At 42.1% G+C, this 19,612-nt stretch overlaps 1 protein-coding gene across 2 annotated transcripts in view; it reads left to right on the top strand.

Moving 5' to 3' along the window:
* MAMDC2 (MAM domain containing 2) overlaps positions 1-19,612 on the top strand; it is a 152,602-nt gene that overhangs the window by 61,118 nt on the left and 71,872 nt on the right. For both annotated transcript variants that reach the window (XM_043486525.1, XM_043486526.1), the window contains exons 3-5: positions 6,609-6,880; positions 8,589-8,673; positions 11,856-11,993. In XM_043486525.1, coding sequence (XP_043342460.1) covers positions 6,609-6,880; positions 8,589-8,673; positions 11,856-11,993 — 495 coding nt within the window. The remainder of the gene's footprint in view (positions 1-6,608; positions 6,881-8,588; positions 8,674-11,855; positions 11,994-19,612) is intronic.

Here is a 19,612-nt window from a genome sequence, read left to right as displayed (position 1 = left end):
CACCAAGTTTTAAGCACTCTGCTTCCCCAGACAGGGCCCAGTCCAGATGGGCAGGCAGTAAGGCATTCAGGAAATCTGGCAAGAAGATCCTTGCCTTAGGTCAGGGACTGGACTTCAGCCCTGGGAAGGAAGCTGCCAAAAAGAAGGCAGTGTCCTTGCCTTAGACATGCAAGATGCTGAGAGTTAAACAAATAGAGAAGTAGGCATTATTATCAAACCTGGGTCACCAGAGGTTTCAGCCAGAATCATACTAGGGGTAAATATATTGAATTCTATCAGTACTTCAGATGGTGGTTAACCCTGTGTGAGAGCAAGGGGGTGCTTAGCTGTCAGGCTGAGGGTTGGCAGCCAGAAGAACCCCAGTACTCAAGAGGACAAAGGTATAGCCTTCAGCACCAAAGAGTCAAGTAAGATGAAACGAATGAAGATTGTTCTCACATCAGCACTGTGAATGTGCTGCTGGTCTGTTACCTGAATAAATAGCATCTCTGAACCATAGTGGAAAAAAGAAGACAATAGAAATTTCTATCCCTGGAACAACTAAAGGACTCCTCCCCTGATAATAAGAGAAATAATTAACAATTAACATTACACTTTACAAAGCATTTTTATATATGCCATTTATCAGGTTCTCACAACTCTGTAGATAAGAAGTCATTTCTCACCTGAGCTTTGTATTCTAAAGTCAGCATGAAAAATGAAAATGGAATACCATCAAAATTGCCCTTGAAAATTCCTTAAATTACACATGGAATGTAGTATACATGATTTTCTATATATTATTACCATTTTTGTGTACAACACAGCTGATTTTCCTTTTTGTGTTGAAATACATAAGTCCCACTTAGTGACTATTCATATAAAAAAAACTTATTTCATACAAGTAAGCAAGTATTGCAGTGATTGGATTGTTTTTTGTTGGTTTGTCTAAGTACATTGAGTGATTTCTCAAATATTGAATGTGTATGTAATAGGACTTCCCTGTTTATTATTCCCATTTTGTAGACAAAGAAATTGATGATACAGTTAGCATATGCATGATGAAATTTTAAGCCAAAGTTATGCAAATCCTGGGTGGGGTCCACTGTACCATATGATCACCCCACCATGATCTTTACATCTGAATGACAGCACATTCATTAGCAAAAAGAACTGCATGGGTTACCAAGAAGTCCCCCATAGTGATTGCCTGGGATCTAGACCCATCATACTGTGCCTTGGCTGTTAGAAGTCATGAATAATACACTGAACTCAAACCATGCAGATATGTCTAGCTTTGGGGTGTAACCTCAAAGTCAGTTCTTTAGTCTGCCTTCACTGAGACGGAGAAGCCTTTTCTTTTGCTTTCTAATGCCTGCACGTGACTGGAAGACACATTCAGACCCTTGAGGCATATGGAGCCTAACCATTTTGGCAAGATAGCTTAATTACTGATTTTGATTGCCATCCTACTTTTTAAAAATCTATTTGGAAGTTTATGGCCCTCTTCTGACCCCTTATAAAGATTTTATCATTTCCAATAACTGTCTCATAAATTAGATCAAATTACCTAAGTAGCTGTGTTTGAAGAAGATCCTTCCCTACCTTCCTATCATCATGTTTTCAACACTGTGACTACTAAATCTCCCCCAGACCCTTCGCCCCTTGTGTTATAATCAACAACCCTGTCCACATGTGATTTCTGCCATCCTTTGCCTTTTTCTTACTTGTGTTAGAGTTGTTTCTCTTCCTATGGTTAAAAAAGTTGGGAAAGGAAGTGGTGTCTGGGGGAATGGTGGAGTAAGGACTTCAGAAAATCCTCTCCCCACAAAAGCGATGAAAGCACTGGCAACAATTGTTAAAATCAGCTTTTTAAGAACTTGAAATTAACCAAAGACTTGCAATATTTGGGAGCATTTATTCAAGAAAAACAACTGAATATCAGCAAGGACACTGAAACTTGTGTGCATTTTAACTCACTCTATTCCTATCCTGATCTTTAGAAGCACATGGAAATGCAAGGGACCCAGAATACTCAGAACAGTCTTGAAAAAGAAGAATGACATCAGAAGGCTCACACTTCTCGGTTTCAAAACTACCATAAAGCTATAGTAAGCAAGACTATGTGGTAGTAGCAGAAGGATGGACGTAAATCCATGTGATAGAATTGAGAGCTCAGAAATAAACCTCTACATCTATGCTCAATTGATTTTCAGCAAAAGTGCCAAGACAATTCGATGGGCAAAAAACAACTCAAAATAGATCAAAGACCTAAATGTAACAGCTAAAACTATAAAACTCTTAGAAGAAAACAGAGTTGTAAACCTTCATGACCTTAAATTAGACAATGACTTCCTAGTTATGACACCAAAAGCACACACAAAGAAAAAATAGAAAACTGGACTTCATCAAAATGAAAAATTGTGTACTTCAAAGAGTACCATTAAGAAAGTGAAATGAAAACCTATGAATGGGAAAAAATATTTATCATATTTTTACCAAATATTTACCATATTTTAAAATATTTACCATATCACCACATATAAGTGATAGCATATGGTATTTGTCTTTCTCTTTCTGACTTACTTCACTTAGTATGATCATCACTAATTGCATCCATGTTGCTGCAAATGGTATAATTTCATTCTTTTTATGGCTGAGTAATATTTCCATTATATATGTGTACCACAACTTTTTTATCCATTCATCTGCCGATGGACATTTAGGTTGATTGCATGTCTTGGCTGCTGTGATTAGTGCTGCTATGAACATAAGGGCACATGTATCTTTTTGAATTATAGTTTTGTCTAGATGTGACCTGGAGTGTGATTGCTGGATCACATTGGTAATTCTGTTTTTGGTTTTTTTTGAGGGATCTTCATGCTGTTTTCCATAGTGCTGGACTAACTTACATTCCCACCAACAGTGTAGGAACATTCCATTTCCTCCACACCCTCTCTAGCATTAGTTATTTATAGACATTTTAATAATGGCCACTCTCATTGGTGTGAGGTGGCACCTCATTGTAGTTTTGATTTTCATTTCTCTAATAATTAGTGAGGTGGAGCACCTGTTCATGTGACTATTGGCTGTCTGTATGTCTTCTCTGGAGAAATGTCTATTTAGGTCTTCTGCCCATTTTTCGATTGGGTTGTTTGTTGTTGTTGTTGAGTTGTATGAGTTGTTTGTGTATTTTGGAAATTAAGCCCTTGTTCCAGTGCATTGTTTGCAAATACTTTCTCTCATTCTATAGGTTGTCTTTTTGTTGTGTTATATCATTTCCTTTGCTGTGCAAAAGCTTGTAAGTTTGATTAGGCCCCATTTGTTTATTGAAAACATTATTTTTAATAAAGTAAGAAAAAAACAACTCACCAAAACAATTATCAGTTTGTTCTAGAATGGCAGTTTTATTAGTGGCAGTCCAGGGAAAGGCACCATCCTGATACCAGTATCTTCCTCATTCTTTCTTAATTTTCTAAAATGCCTTCATAATGTGCCACATTCCCTCTGGTTCAACTTAGCTCTAATATGACCACAGGATATAATATGACCCCAAGCAGGGATGTTCCAGCTTAGGTCCCAAATCAGATTGATTGGTAGTAGTTATATGGAACAGTATATTTAAAAGGATTCTGAGGCTACATCCAAGCTAGGCAGGAAAAAAAAAGTAACAATTAATTAAGAAAATCTGACTTGTGATTGGCAATGGTAGTGGAGGTAGTTAGCAACTGGGCTAGTTATTTGATCTAGGAAAATGCATTATTCTGCTGAGTGGCTGCAAAATCACTTGGGTGGATAAATCTTTAGATGGATTGTAATACAGCTAATTGGCATATCCACACAGCATGACCTAAGAGTGATTTTGAGGTCTGTGATTTACATGTAAAATCTTATAATTTAAATAGCTAATATTTATGGTCAAGATGTCAAAATCACTCAATAAATAGCATTAGCTTTCTTATAATATCAAGGTGTTTAAAATAATACATTTTATGTACTCTGTGCTTTCAAAGGTTTTTAACGTAAGAGTATTAGCGTATGCTTATAATAAAATCTGACATGATAAAAGGTTATGTCGAGAAAGATTTTTTATGGCATTCACTGAAAAGTCAAGATAGTCACCAACAGATGTACTCATTCAGCATCCTATAACACACGTTTACATATGTCTGAATTTTACCTCCAAGTAAAACTGTTTCCTTCCTCCTCTGCATGCTTTCTTTGGTAGATTAGCAGTGTCCTGAGAGTGAGTCCTGTTTCTCTGGCCAATATGTAAATCAGTGGTTCTCACAGTGTGATCCCCAGACCAGCAGCATCAGCACTCTCTGGAACTTTTCAGAAATGTGGTCTGTTAGAAGGGCAGCATCACCCCAGACCTACTTGGATTGGAAACTGAAGGAGTGGGTCCAGCAACCTGGGTTTGAACAAGCCCTCCTAGTGACTCAGCTTAAGTTTGAGAGCCCCTGCTGTGAGTTGTTTCCCTTCTGGAAGGCAGGAGGGAGAGAAGTTGGGCAAGTATCCAGGCAGAAGTGGGCCTTGTTTGGCAGCCAAGTTGGCAGGCGATGTAAACAGTCATAGGACACAGCACGGACTTTCTTTTTTCTTTCCTCTTTTATACCCCGTGTTTCAATTCTCTACTTCCTCGGGAAAGGTTTGAAGTGCTCTCAGGATCTCCCTCAATTCCCATCCCTGCCCTACCCCACGACTAGTCTTTTTAGAATCCCTTCCTTTATGGCAGTGGCAGAGTGGGACAAGGAGGATATGTTTATGCATTCCTTCATGTCACAATGAAGCAACAGTACATTTCAAAAAGGAGTTGGCATCAAGAACCCCAGCTTAGTTAGTGCTTCAAAACCCAACAGGCCCCACAGCTAGTAAATATATATGAAGCACTTGGAGCAGCACCTGGTTCGTAATGAGTGTTTGCTGTATGTAGGAGGTAGTGGTATTGCTGGTGATTACTGCAAGGACCAGATTTATTCTCAGAGAGTGCCTGGGTTGGCATCTAGAAGCAGTTGCTATTTGCACCTAGTGGGTGGTTGCTATGTTGAGAAGACTGCCAGCTGGAGATAGATCTTGATCTTGAAAGCTTTTGCAGGCAAGTGAGGCTCCTTAAAGATAATGCCCTGACTGTGTCCTAATTGTGAGGATGGCCGTTCACTGAGCTACCGCTAGCCTGTCTGCACTTACCACAGGATTCGGGCTGGGATCAGATTTGGGGAAGCAAGTGTGGGAGAAGGGGCTGAAGAACATCAAGAAAAGCAAAGAGGCCTTTTAGGGCCTTTCCAGTAAGAATTTAGTGTTGGGGAGTCCCAAATGCAAGGGGTGAGGTGGGTGGTCACATATATAAGACTGCATGTTAGATGCTGGCCATGAATGTGGGAACCTCTGAACAAATATGAGGGTGCAGGTTAGAAGGGCAGAGGGTCCTCAAGACCCACCAGCAGATCAGATCATTGTTACAGGAAGCCAATGGCCAGAGTTAGATTTGGAAAGCTCAAGTGAGAGCTCTTGGTTCCAACCTCCTTTTTTGGCCATAGAAATGCTATTTTACATCCTAGTGTAGCCAGTGGAGCCCTTGACAATATCAGAAGAAGGAGGAGAGAGGCAGCAGGAGAGAGGAGTGAAGAGAGGGAAAGGAGAATAGGAGGGGTGAAGGGGATGGGAGGAAAAGGAAGGAGAAGACAGAAGGGAAGGGGAGGAAAGAGAGGGCGAGGGAGGGGGCAAGGGGATGGGGGTGGGAATAATCAGTGCTTCTGCTGATTTCCAAGCCTTGTCCTACATGTTTGACGTGAGCTTTCTCATTTAGCTATCAGAACTAGGAGATTCAATTGAGGAAGAGTCTAGAGGAGGAGAAAAGTGAAAGTTTCAGTCACTCAGTTATGACCCCATGGACTGTAGCCCACCAGGCTCCTCTGTCCATGGAATTCTTCAGGCAAGAATACTGGAATGGGTAGCTATTCCCTTCTGCAAGGGATCTTCCTGACCCAGAGAAGGAGAGTCCTATGCTAATTAAAAATTAGCTTGTGATAAATTTTTTCCTGCCTGGGCCCCAAGTTTGAAGTAACCAAAACAATTTAATCTACTATAATGAGGCACATTAAATGCAGATTGAGTCATTAGGTATGAGGGGAATGATGGAAAGGGAAGGAACCCACCAAGGTATTCCGACTCCAGTAGAGGAATACTGCTCCCCCAGATTCGGAAGCTCCTTAGCCTGGGTTCTCAAACTCATATGCCTATGGGGGCCAGGGAGATGAAAGCAGTGTGCTAGATGGGCCTGTTATAAAGTGATGGTAGGTGCTAGTAAGCAACAGATATTTGGCTTCAAGGTCAGGCGGTGATAGGGAGAAGTGGGGATTATGGCAAATGGAGCCCACATGCCACCTCTAAAGAGGCAGCGCTACTGAGCTCTGGGCAGCTGCTGTTGTGTGAAAGTAGCCTCTGTGTCCCCAGACCTTCTAATTTCTCACCAGAAGCAGAGATCCAGTGTTCAGGCAACATGTAGTGGGCCCACATAACGCATGTGCTCGCTGTGTCTGCCCTGGGGTTTACTGGCCCGCAGTTGTGCATTTTCCTGAGTCACAAACAGAAGATTGATTTCTTCCCTGGGTCCCCTTCTCTTCTAGGACATTATATTTATGTGGACACCTCCTTTGCCAAGGAAGGGGAGAAAGCCGTGCTGCTGAGTCCTGATCTGCAGGCTGAAGAATGGAGCTGCCTCCGATTGGTCTACCAGATAACCACATCTTCAGGGTCTCTATCAGATCCCAGCCGGCTGAACCTCTACATGAGATTTGAAGATGAAAACTTTGATCGCTTGCTTTGGTCAGCCAAGGAGCCTTCGGACAGCTGGCTCATAGCCAGCTTGGATTTGCGAAACAGTTCCAAAAAATTCAAGGTAGAAAAAATTTAGATGCAGGCTTATTGTTTGACATTGTACTATTCTGATGAAAACTTCTGCCATCCATTGCAGTTAGTTATCTCCTGTGTTAGGATGTGACATTTTGAAGGAGCTGCATCACAGAAAAACATTAGTAATGGAAATTAATATTGTTTATTCCTTAGAAGAGTTTCTTCCCAGATTTGTTTTCTGTCTATTTAAGTGGGATTTGTGTAAGAATCTAAATGGGGCTTAAACCAACCTCTTCAATGAAAATTTATTTTCCAATGGGCTTTAAGGAGTATTCTCATTTCTTATAATTTTGTTTCATTCTCCTAAGTTGTGTGTTTATGTTTGTGTTGTCTTCCTAATGCTTCCTTTGCTGTAATTTTTAACAAAACAGTAACTATGATAAAAAATGAAAATACATTGAAAGAGGAAAGATACTTAAAGGACATGTTCTGATTTCAAAGATGAAAGTTGTTCCATCAAAAGTATTGGGGAAGTATGGTAGAGAATATAACAGAAAGTTGGATGTAGATTGGAGCAGGAAGGAGGATGGAGCTTGGACTCAGGTGGCCATGAAGTGTGACATTTAGTGAGAACTTGTCATGGGGGAAAAAGCGGAGGCTTCCAGAAAACTTTCTCCATTTCTAATCCCCTTTTCAATTCCTTATCCCTTATCTCTTCTTCCTCAACACGCTTTGGAATACAGTACTCTACATTCCGTATCTGCATATAGTCCTCCCATCAGACAGCAGGGTGGATTGAGGGAAGGAGCACTGGAGGTCTGAGTTCCCTATTATAAAGTGTCCCCCTAACAGTATATCACACCTGATATCTACCAGAATAGCTGCAAAATATTGGACTAAAATCACATAAGGAAAGGCAAATATTTTCAGAAGCAAGATCCAAGGTAAACAGTGCTTGAAATCAGCCACATAAATTGTTTTGCTTCTCTCTATTCTTTGGGGCTTCCCTGGTGGCTCAGATGGTAAAGAATCCACCTGCAATGCAGGAGACCTGGGTTCGACTCCTGGGTTGGGAACATCCCTGGGAGGAGAGCATGACAACCCACTCCAGTATGTTTGCCTGGAGAATCCCATGGACAGAGGAGCCTGATGGGCTATAGTCAACAGGGTTGCACAGAGTCGGATACTACTGAAGCAAAAAAATCTCTGTTCTTTGTGTAAAATTATCAAATTTTCATCGATATAGAAACTACAAGTTGAGTTGAGTTTTGAGTCTCTTCCATTCATGCCAAGATCCCCCGACCACTGGTCAAATTTCCATACCTGCCTCCTCTTCCAAGGGATTTTTATCTCCCTCTGAGGCCTCTGCCTTCAGTTCCTGGCCATGCTCAGAATGGATTTGCCCAGGGACCTAAGTCTCCTTTCCATCTGCAGCCAACTGGTGTCAGCACAGGTGTGGGAGAAGGCAGTGGCTGGGGTTACAATGGAAGGCAAATGAGCTTCTACTGGATACCTTGCTCACCTCAAAGTTCTGAAAATATGTGTATGGATTTGTGTACACACATGCACATGCACACACTTGCCTTCTTTCAGTGAAGTCCATCATGGGATTAGTATCCAACAGCAACGAACTGAGACAAACAATCTAATTTTGCCTTGAATTGCTGAACAGCTTCTGACTAGTAGATGAAATACTAAAAATGGACACATGGTGTTTTAAAGTCTAACTCCCTTCTACCCCATGTATTGTGCAGATTTTAATAGAAGGTGTGCTAGGACATGGAAATACAACCAGCATCGCAGTCTTTGAAATCAAGATGACAACCGGCTACTGTATTGGTAAGTGGGTTTCCTTTTCATTGTATCAGAGCATGCATCTTTTTCTAAAATCTCCTGTTGCCAGAGGTAATTGAATCAATCGTAAAGGCAGAGTATTTTACAAACTACACTCTGTAGTGCATTTTGAATTTTGCATCATTTGAATGCTGTATGACGTTTCTCTGTCTTTAGCAGAGGAAGGCTCGTTAAGAGTTTTCCTGGACTGACTGGGTTGATGAAAGAAAAGTAGGTGAAGTGACTGTAACCTGAGTTGCTGCCTTAAACTCAATATATTCCATATTCCAATAAACATAATTTCCAGTTGGCTGTAAATTCAGCTTTTTGTAACATTTGCCAGAAAGGCGGCATCCTATTTACCTCCATATTACCTCCTTTCCTCACTCTCCTCCATTCCTCTCTTACACCCCACTGCTCTGTCCTTACAATCACAATTTTCACTTAGATTCCACTTAAGCAGGGTTGTGAGGTTCTTCTTAAGTGCCAGCTTCTTGGAGGGCATCAAGAGCAGACATTCTCTATGCTTGAGATCGCTCACCTTCCATTGCCTCCTACTGAAGCTGTCTCTGTAAATGATCAGTTCTGCTGGTGAAGGACATGCCACGCTCTGCAGGTGAGGTGGGTGGGGAGGAAACCACACAGGACTGAATCCAGGAGATGCATTTGAGCTATATTTTCAAGAAGGGGAAGTTTAGGAATTCAGTTGGCAAAGGAGCAGGGCAGGAAGGAAAGCACTCATTCTAGGCAGACCCCAGTGCAGGGACAGTGCAGAGCGTGTCCAGGCGAAGGCCAGGGACTGGGTAGTGTGTGAAGTGAGAGTCAGGAGTGCTGAGGGAGGCTGTTACGAAAGAGTCTGGATCCCAGCTGTGGAGCCTGGGTTCCTGGATTATGTGGTTGGGAGGCACCAGAAGTCATTCAGCGGGGACGGGCCTGCAGCTGGGCTTTCAGATGCTGACTCTGGCTGCCACCTGGAAAATGAGCTGGGAACAAGGAAAGTATATAAGAGACAGGAAAACCCTTGGGAAGTGGTTGCAACCTCTAAGAGGGGACATAGGAGTCTAAAATTGGGGTCAGCAGTGGAATGGGATAAAGGTGGGAGGTGTGAGAGATTTTTTCCAGCACTGACGGTACTGGAGCCTGAATGGCTGTGGAAAGGAAGGGACAGGAGTCAAGGGCAATTCTGAACAAAAAGGAGCCTTTACTAATTCCTCGAGTCTTAACCTCTCTGTTTTGACCTGCTAGTGATGATGCTAATGCAAGTGAAAGAAAGCAGACCTAGATTGTTACCACTTCGTGAAGATACAGTGAGCTAAAACTGTATCTTCTTTCTTTGGTCCTCCATGTAGCTCTTTAGTGGCAGCTGCCTGGGGCTTGAACAACCTCACAGGCTAGTCACACATCTGGTGGAGCACCGCCTGCTGGCTCAGTCAATGCACTGCGCCCCGCAGCCTCTGTTTCATTACCTGCAAAATGGGGATTCAAATCTTTCCCTCATAGGAAAGGACTGCTGTGGAGACCAGTAAGATCATGGATATGAAGGTGATTGTCACCGTGCTTGGCACTCAAAAATGTTAATTTCCTTTCTTCAAATCACTGGATGGCTTCTGGTTTTTTTTTTTAAAAAAACACAAAAGGAGCCCTGATGTTTTATCTTGTTGAACTGTATGATCTTGCTCTCACCCCATCTTTCTTTCTGTACACTCCTTTTGCCTCTCTTGTTTCCTCGTCTGTAAAATGAGATTAATAATAGTACATACCTTGTGGGGTTGTTTTGAGGATTAGATAATTTAATTCATATAAAGTACTCAGATTAGTGCCTGGTGATTGAAGAATATTTTGCTTTTCTCTTTTACTCTGCAGCAGCCTTTAGCACTGACTGTTGGGCATAGGTTAGTGGATCCTGTAGTAGAAAAGTTGAAAATGAAAATCTTAAAAATGTTAAGTGCTTGCTAACGCAAAAGCACACTGATAACTCTATCAGTCAGGACCCTGGCAAGAAAGTAGAAACAGATTACATTCAACCTTAGTAATTTGAGGAAAACTCACCAAAGGGACTGCAAAGGTATGGGTGGGTGAAGGAAGCCTGTCAAAATGCAGTAATCCAAGACTAGTCAGAGTGATGACTCATGAACCATCAGCACTGGAGGTCTGAAGGGGCAAGAGTGGAGGGTTTACCAGAACATAGAGCTGTGTGGTCCCTCGGTAGTGGGGCACAGCCAACTCATGGCATCCTGGCAGAAAGGGAACTGCAGGAATAAACAAGCCCAACCTTGTTCTCCTCTTATCTTCCATTGGTTGAATCCATTTTAGAAGCCAGCAGGCAAGGAAGCCCATACAGGTCCATACACATCACCCTCTGGAGGATGGAGCAGGGTGGAAGAAAGGTGGGTGGGTCTGGAGGAGCCAATAGGAGATGACCAGCACAATCACAACTTCATATTTTTAACTGTTGTTCATGGGGGTCAACGGAGGAACTGGCTTGTGAGTTTCTTGCTTCCCCAAAGGAGTCTGTTGGCTGGGAACAATTTATCTGTGCAAGCATGTCAATGCTACTAAAAAGGGGAGAGAGGGTCTCTTTGTCTTCTCTTTTTTTCTCTAGTCAGTAGCTGCCAAAGGGCCCAGTGCCTAAGATAGTCCTGTCTCAACTATTCTAAGATCTTGTTTATAAGAAAAGCAGAGAACTCTAGCATCTCAAAAACATGCACCTTAGCCGTCAGCTTAGTACCTTGTCTACCATCAAGAGAGAAGGGAATGAAAGAATGGGTTCCCAGAAAGGTGGTGGATAAAATTTCTGGAGCTAAAACTGTAGCTCTAAACAGTGCTTTGATACAGAGTTGGCTGATCTATCAAGCACCAACCACGCGCCTGGCACCGTGCTGGCAGCTGTCCACCCTTACCACAGCCCTGCGTGGTGGGCGTGTTCCCCCATTTCCCATAGGAGGAGATGGCGGCTAGGTGAGGTCACACTTCAAGCCACAGTCCAAAGAAGCAATGATGAATTATTATCCCTGCTCATTACAGGATCTCTCCTCTTGACCGACTTTGTCCAGGGCTCCTGGTACAAAGGCCTCAGTGGTCGAAGGGAGTGAGAAACATACCTGAGTAAGAGCACGCTGCAGGGAGTCTGGGCAGCTGCAGGCATAACCACATCTCCATCAAGTCTGTTTTTATTTCTCTTCTGCCAGAATGTGACTTTGAAGCAAACCATCTCTGTGGCTTTGTGAACCACTGGAACCCCAACGTGAACTGGTTTGTTGGAGGAGGAAATGTTCGGAGCTCCCACTCTATCCTCCCACAGGATCACACCTTCAAGACTGAACTGGGTGAGCTGGGGACACCTTTTTCCAGGATAACTGTGTTTGCTATCTCCCCACTCTGTTGACCTGTCCATAGCTCTGTCAACAGAAAAGGAGGCAGTGAGAGGAAGGTGAGTAGGCCCTGAGAGACCTGGCAGGAGACTAGGGAAGAGTAAGCCTTGAGACAGAGACAACCTGCAGACATGAGCGCTGTAGCTGAGAATGCCACCCAGTTCAAGGCTTTTCTTGCCCTTTGACAGGGCCTTGCTATTTTCACATTTCCATACTATGCTTTATTTTCTTTTCTGTTTGTTGTTCAGCATTTCTAAAGACAAAGTTGGAATAACCCTAAGTTACTTTTCTCTAAAAATAGATTGAATGATGAGAAGGAGTTGGTAAGAACTTCTCTCTCGGCAGGGAGGTGAACCAATACTGATGATCAGTCCTGAATGTGGTGAGCAACAGGGCCCCCTAGTGGCCAAGTAGGCTGGTTCTCTGCAGGGAAAATGGAGAGGAGAGGGTATCAGTCATCAACGGGCTTGGGGGAGAAAGAACCTACTGAGGGACACCCGGCAAGGGCCTGCTTCCTTGTGGATTATGGCAGCTCTCACCTGGACCTTGGTAGGCTTCATGAAAACCCAGGTCTCCTCACGGTTGCAACACATTCCTTTTGTCAACTCCGAAGTTCTTGTTGACCAGAGAGAAGGTTCTGGTGACTGGCTTTCCATTAGGGACAGAATAGGAATGTTGGTTCTGCTACAAACAGTAACATTTTCCCTTTTAATCCTTTGTGATGTGGATATTTAGGTGATCTGCTCAGTCACAATAAATCGCTAATGGTGACAGGGTGTCCCCTTCAGCTGCCTGAACACATGGCAACTTTTTATGGCAACCTTACATCATTCCTCATTCACTGTAGTTTCTCTTCATGTGAATATTTTTAACCACGTCTCCAAGTTTTTTTTAAGTGTGCATCTTGTTACTTACCTTGGCCTCGGACAGTCTTCATCCGGTCCTTACTGTTCTCTTTGCTCCTAGGTTATAGCACAGAAGATTCAGGTTTCCAAATGTATATACATATTTTGGTCCCAGAGACACACAGCCCCTCTCTACTTGTGGCCATTGTAGGAACCACACCTATAATGAGTGTTATGTATAGAGTGAATTATCAGCTGTTATGACAGATTAATTCAGGAATCTGCATGAGTATTTTAAATGACAATAGGGTTAGCTCAAAATAATAAAATGTTACTACCTCTTGAAACCTTTGTTTAAATGAATAAAACAACTAACACTGTCTTGGAGTTTCAAAAACAAATGCCAGATGACATTTTTTAATTTATGGAAGTAGACTGATTTTGAGATTGTTTTCTGCCATCTTTAAAAATTCTAGTGCAAGGAATAGAAAGAATCTTGAAAGACTAGTGTATTAAAATTGCAATAATCATTACCACAGAGATACAACCTTTGGCATTAGAGAACTTTTCACAAATCATTAAAAAATTAGTTCTAAAGTCAGATCCTCTGGGTAACCAATGTCATAATCTAATGATTATTTGTTCAGTGCGTAATTTTTCATTCTTAATGATGGCAAGGACCAGCTGGCTGGGAGAACACATGTTCTTGGGAGAGGCATCAAGCTTATGGACTAGTGTCAAATCATCCCTTTGACTATGTTGTGTGTGTGTGTGTCAGTCACTCAGTCATGTCCAACTCTTTGCAACCCCATGAACTGTAGCCTGCCAGGCTCTTCTGTCCATGAAATTCTCCAGACAAGAATACTGGAGTGGGTTGCCATATTCTCCTCCAGGGGATCTTCCTGACCCAGGGATCAAACCCAGATCTCCTGCACTGCAGGCAGATTCTTTACCATCTAAGACATAAGGGAAGCCTATGTTAACTGCATGTAACCCATTGTTTTAAAAATGCATCACCACTAGTTCTTCCTCTCCCTTATTTGTGACCACAGAACATTCTAACTATGTGTGTCTCAACAAGGGATGAAGAGGAGGACCAGCCCAGGAATCAGAATGCTTGTGTTCCAGACCCAGTTATAAGAGTGCTGTATTACTTTAGGTGATTTGCAGATATTTGATCCTGTCTAGAATGTCTATAGGAGAAGGCAATGGCAACCCACTCCAGTATTCTTGCCTGGAGAATCCTGTGGACAGAGGAGCCTGGTGGGCTGCTGTCCATGGGGTCGCACAGAGTCGGACATGACTACAGCAACTTAGCATGCATGCATTGGAGAAGGAAATGGCAACCCACTCCCATATTCTTGCCTGGAGAATCCCAGGGATGGAGGAGCCTGGTGGGCTGCCGTCTATGGGGTCACACAAAGTCGGACACGAATGAAGCGAAGCAGCAGCTGCAGCAGCAGAATATCTGTATGTTATTTGGCCTATTCCATAAGGTCCTTGAAATTTGGTCCCTTCCAAAACACCTGTGAGCATTATTTGGTCTGTATCAAATGGTTTTAGACAGGACCAAATATCAAGGACCTTTGTGCACAGACTAAATGTCTTAGGGACATTTTAGACAGGATCAAATGTCCTTCAGTGCTTTGGGTAGTCCCTTAACTTCTGAGGGTCTCCACCAGCCTGTTTGAAAATGAGGAATTTGAATTCAATGATCCCTAAGATGCCTTTGAGTTCTAATATTTTACTGTTTTTTCTTTACCTAATGCTATACATCAAAATCTCCAAATTCACCACTCACTGAGATCTATTTCAAAAATACTTTGGATAAAAACAAAAATAAACAAATGGGACCTAATTAAACTTAAAAGCTTTTGCACTGCAAAGGAAACTATAAACAAAATGAAAAGACAATGCACATAATGGGGGAAATTATTTGCAGATGAAGCAACCAACAAAGGATTAATCTCTAAAATATGCAAACAGCTATTGCACTTCAATATCATAAAAGCAAATAACCCAATCAAAAAATGAGCAGAATATCTAAATAGACATTTCTCCAAAGAAAATATAAAGATGGCCAAGACACACATGAAAAGATGCTCGACATTATTACTCAGCTCAATTCAGTCACTCAGTCATGTCCCACTCTTTGTGACCCCATGGACTGCAGCAAGCCAGGTTTCTCTGTCCATCACCAACTCCCGGAGCTTGCTCAAATTCATGTCCATCGAGTTGGTGATGCCATCCAACCAGCTCATCCTCTGTCATCCCCTTCTCCTCCTCCCTTCTATCTTTCCCAGCATCAGGGTCTTTTCCAATGAGTCAGTTCTTCACATCAGGTGGCCAAAGTATTGGAGCTTCAGCATCAGTCCTTTCAGTGAATATGCAGGATTGATTTCCTTTAGGATTGACTGGTTTCATCTCCTTGCAGTCCAAGGGACTCTCAGAGGGATTGGGTGGGGAGGGAGGTGGGAGGGGGGATCGGGATGGGGAATACATGTAAATCCATGGCTGATTCATGTCAATGTATGACAAAAAAACACTACAATATTGTAAAGCAATTAGCCTCCAACTAAAAAAAAAAAAGTCTTCACCAATACCACAGTTCAAAAACATCAATTCTTCAGTGCTCAGCTTTCTTTACGGTCCGACTCTCACATCTGTACATGACTACTGGATAAACCATAGCTTTAACTATATGGACCTTTGTCAGCAAAGTAATGTCTCTGCTTTTTAATATGCTGACTAGGTTGGTCATAGCTTTTTGTCCAAGGAGCAAGCATCTTTTTAATTTCATGACTGCAGTCACCATCTGCAGTGATTTTGGAGCCCAAGAAAATAAAGTCCATCACTGTTTCCATTGTTTCCCCATCTATTTGCCATGAAGGGATGGGACTGGATGCCATGATCTCATTTTTTGAATGTTGAGTTTTAAGCCAGCTTTTTCAGTCTCCTCTTTCACTTTCATCAAGAGGCTCTTTAGTTCTTCACTTTCTGCCATAATGGTGCTGTCATCTGCATAGATGAGGTTATTAATATTTCTCCCCACAATCTTGATTCCAGTTTATGCTTCATCTAGTCCAGCATTTCTCATGATGCATATAAGTTAAATAAGCAGAATGACAATATACAGCCTTGACGTACTCCTTTCCCATATTGGAACCAGTCTGTTGTTACATGTCCAGTTCTGACTGTTGCTTCTTGACCTGCATATCGGTTTCTCAGGAGGCAGGTCAGGTGGTCTGGTATTCCCACCTCTTTAAGAATTTTCCACAGTTTGTTGTGAGCCATACAGTCAAAGGCTTTAGCGTAATCAATGAAGTAGAAGTAGATACTATTGTGGAATTCTCTTGCTTTTTTATGATCCAACGGATGTTGGCAATTTGATCTCTGGTTTCTGTGCCTTTTCTAAATCCAGCTTGAACATCTGGAAGTTCTCAGTTCATGTACTGTTGAAACCTAGCTTGGAGAATTTTGAGCATTACTTTACTAACATGTGAGATAAGTCCAATTATGTGGTAGTTTGAACATTCTTTGGCATTGCCTTTCTTTGCAATTGGAATGAAAACTGAAGTCCTGTGGCCACTGCTGGGTTTTCCAAATTTGCTGGCATATTGAGTGCAGCACTTTCACAGCATCATCTTTTAGGATTTGAAATAGCTCAGCTGGAATTCCAGCATCTCCACTAGCTTTGTTGGTAGTGATGCTTCCTATAGCCCACTTGACTTTGCACTCCAGGATGTCTGACTCTAGGTGGGTGATCACACCCATCCTGGTTATCTGGTCATGAAGATCTTTTTTGTACCGTTCTTCTGTGTATTCTTGCCACCTCTTCTTATATCTTCTGCTTCTGTTAGGTCCATATCATTTCTGTCCTTTATTGTGCCCATCTTTGCATGAAATGTTCCCTTGGTATCTTTAATTTTCTTGAAGAGATCTCTAGTGTTTCCCATTCTATTGTTTTCCTCTATTTCTTTGCATTGGTCACTGAGGAAGGCTTTCTTATCTTTTTGCTATTCTTTGGAACTCTGCATTCAGATTGTTCCTTTTCTCCTTTGCTGTTCATTTCTCTTCTTTTCTCAGCTGTTTGTAAGGCCTCTTCAGACAACCATTTTGCCTTTTTGCATTTCTTTTTCTTGGGGGATGTTTTGATCACTGCCTCCTGTACAGTGTCACAAACCTCCATCCATAGTTCTTCAGACACTCTGTCAGATCTAATCCCTGAGTCTATTTGTCACTTCTTCTATATATAATATATATATATATTCTGCTATATATATATGTGTGTATATATATATATGAAGTTTGATTTAGATCATACCTGAATAGAATAGATAGAATATATAGAATATATGGAATATATATGTAGAATATATATATATAGAATATGTAGAATATAGAATATATATAATATATATATAGAATATATAGAATATAGAATATATATATATATTCTGCTATATATATATATATATATATATATATATGAAGTTTGATTTAGATCATATCTGAATAGAATAGTGGTTTTCCCTACTTTCTTCAATTTAAGTCTGAATTTGGCAATAAGTTCATGGTCTAAGCCACAGTCAGCTCCTGGTCTTGTTTTTGCAGACTGTATAGAGCTTCTCCATCTTTGGAGGCAAAGAATATAATCAATCTGATTTCGGTATTGATCATCTGGTTATATCCATGTGTAGAGTCATCTCTTGTGTTGTTAGAAGAAGGTGTTTGCTATGATCATTGTGTTCTCTTGACAAAACTCTTCATTTTGTACTCCCAGGCCAAACTCGCTTGTTACTCCAGGTATCTCTTGACTTCCTACTTTTGCATTCCAGTCCCCTATAATGAAAAGGACATCGTTTTTTGGTGTTAGTTCTAAAAGGTCTTGTAGGTCTTCATAGAACCATTCAATATCAGCTTCTTCTGCATTAGTGGTTGGGGCATAGACTTGGATTACTGTGATATTGAATGGTTTGCCTTGGTAACGAACAGATCATTCTGTCATTTTTGAGATTGCACCCAAGTATTGCATTTCAGACTCTTTTGTTGACTATGAGGGCTACTCCATTTATTCTAAGGGATTCTTGCCCACAGTAGTAAATATAATGGTCATCTGAATTAAGCTCACCCATTCTGGTCCATTTTAGTTTGCTGATTCCTAAAATGTCAATGTTCATTCTTGCCATCTCCTGTATGACCACTTTCAATTTACCTTGATTCGTGGACCTAACATTTCAGATTCCTATGCAATATTGTTCTTTACAGCATCAGACTTTACTTCCATCACCAGTAACATCCACAACTGGGTGTTGTTTTCACTTTGACTCAGCCTCTTTATTCTTTCTGGATCTATTTCTCTGGTCTTTTCCAATAGCATATTGGGCACCTACTGACCTGGGGAGTTCATCTTTCAGTGTCCTATCTTTTTGCCTTTTTATACTGTTCATGGGATTCTCAAGGCAAGAATGCTGAAGTGGTTTGCCATTCCCTTCTCCGGTGGACCACATTGTGTCGGAACTTTCCACCATGACCCATCCATCTCGGGTGGCCCTATGTGGCATGTCTCATAGTTTCATTGAGTTAGACAAGGCTGTGATCCATGGATCAGTTTGGTTAGTTTTCTGTGATTGTGGTTTTCATTCTGTCTGCCCTCTGATGAATAAGGATAAGAGGCTTCTGGGGAGGGGGGGGCGGGGGGCGGAAAGAGGCTTCTGAAAGCTTCCTGATGGGAAGGACTGACTGGGGGGAAATCTGGGTCTTGCTCTGGTGGGTGGGGCCATATTCAGCAAATCTTTAATCCAGTTTTCTGTGGATGAGTGGGGCTGTGTTCCCTCTCTGTAGTTTGGCCTGAAGCCAAACTATGGTAGGGTAATGGCAGTAATGGTGACCTCCTTCCAAAGACTTACCAGTATGCTGTGGCTCCCAGGCCTGTTGTATTCAGTGCCCCTGACACTGTGGCAGGCCACTGTCAACCCACATCTCCACCAGAGACTTCTGGACACTCACAGGCAAGTCTGGCTCAGTCTTTTCTGGGGTCACTGCTCCTTTCTCCTGAGTCCTTGTGCACACAAGGTTCTATTTGTGCCCTCCAAGAAGACTCTTGGCAGGCACAGGCCTGTGTCTGGGGAAGGTTTCCCCAGGCCTGTGGAAGTTCTGTAAGCAAATCCCACTGGCTTTCGAAGTCAAAGTCCCCAGGTTGGGAAATCTATTGTGGGTCCTAGAACTTTTGCAACAGTGTGAGAACTTCTTTGTTATAATTGTTCTACAGTTTGTGGGTCGTCTGCTCAGTGGCTCTATGGTGGAGTTAATGGCGACCTCCTCCAAGAGGACCTATGCCACATGCCACACCTCCCAGGTTTGCCGCAGCCAGAGCCCCTATCCCCGCGGCAGGCCACTGCTGACCCATTCCTCTGCAGGAGACACTCAAACACTCAAAGGAAGGTCTGGCTCAGTCTCTTGTGGGTCTTGGTGCACACAAGGTTTTGTTTGAGCCTTCTGAGCGTATCTGGTGGGTATGGGGTTTGATTCTAAATGCGATTTTGCCCCTCCTACCATCTTGTTGGGGCTTCTCCTTTGCCCTTGGGTATGGCCTATCTTTGGTGGGATCCAACATTCTCCTGTCTGCAAATCAAAACTATAATGAGGTATCACCTTACAACAATGAGAATGACCATCATCAAAAAATCTACAAATAATAATACTGCAGATGTTGTGGAGGAGAGGGAA

The sequence above is a fragment of the Cervus canadensis genome, chromosome 14, assembly GCF_019320065.1.
Source record: "Cervus canadensis isolate Bull #8, Minnesota chromosome 14, ASM1932006v1, whole genome shotgun sequence".
NCBI lineage: Eukaryota > Metazoa > Chordata > Mammalia > Artiodactyla > Cervidae > Cervus > Cervus canadensis.
This window is presented reverse-complemented; position numbering and strand designations above follow the sequence as displayed.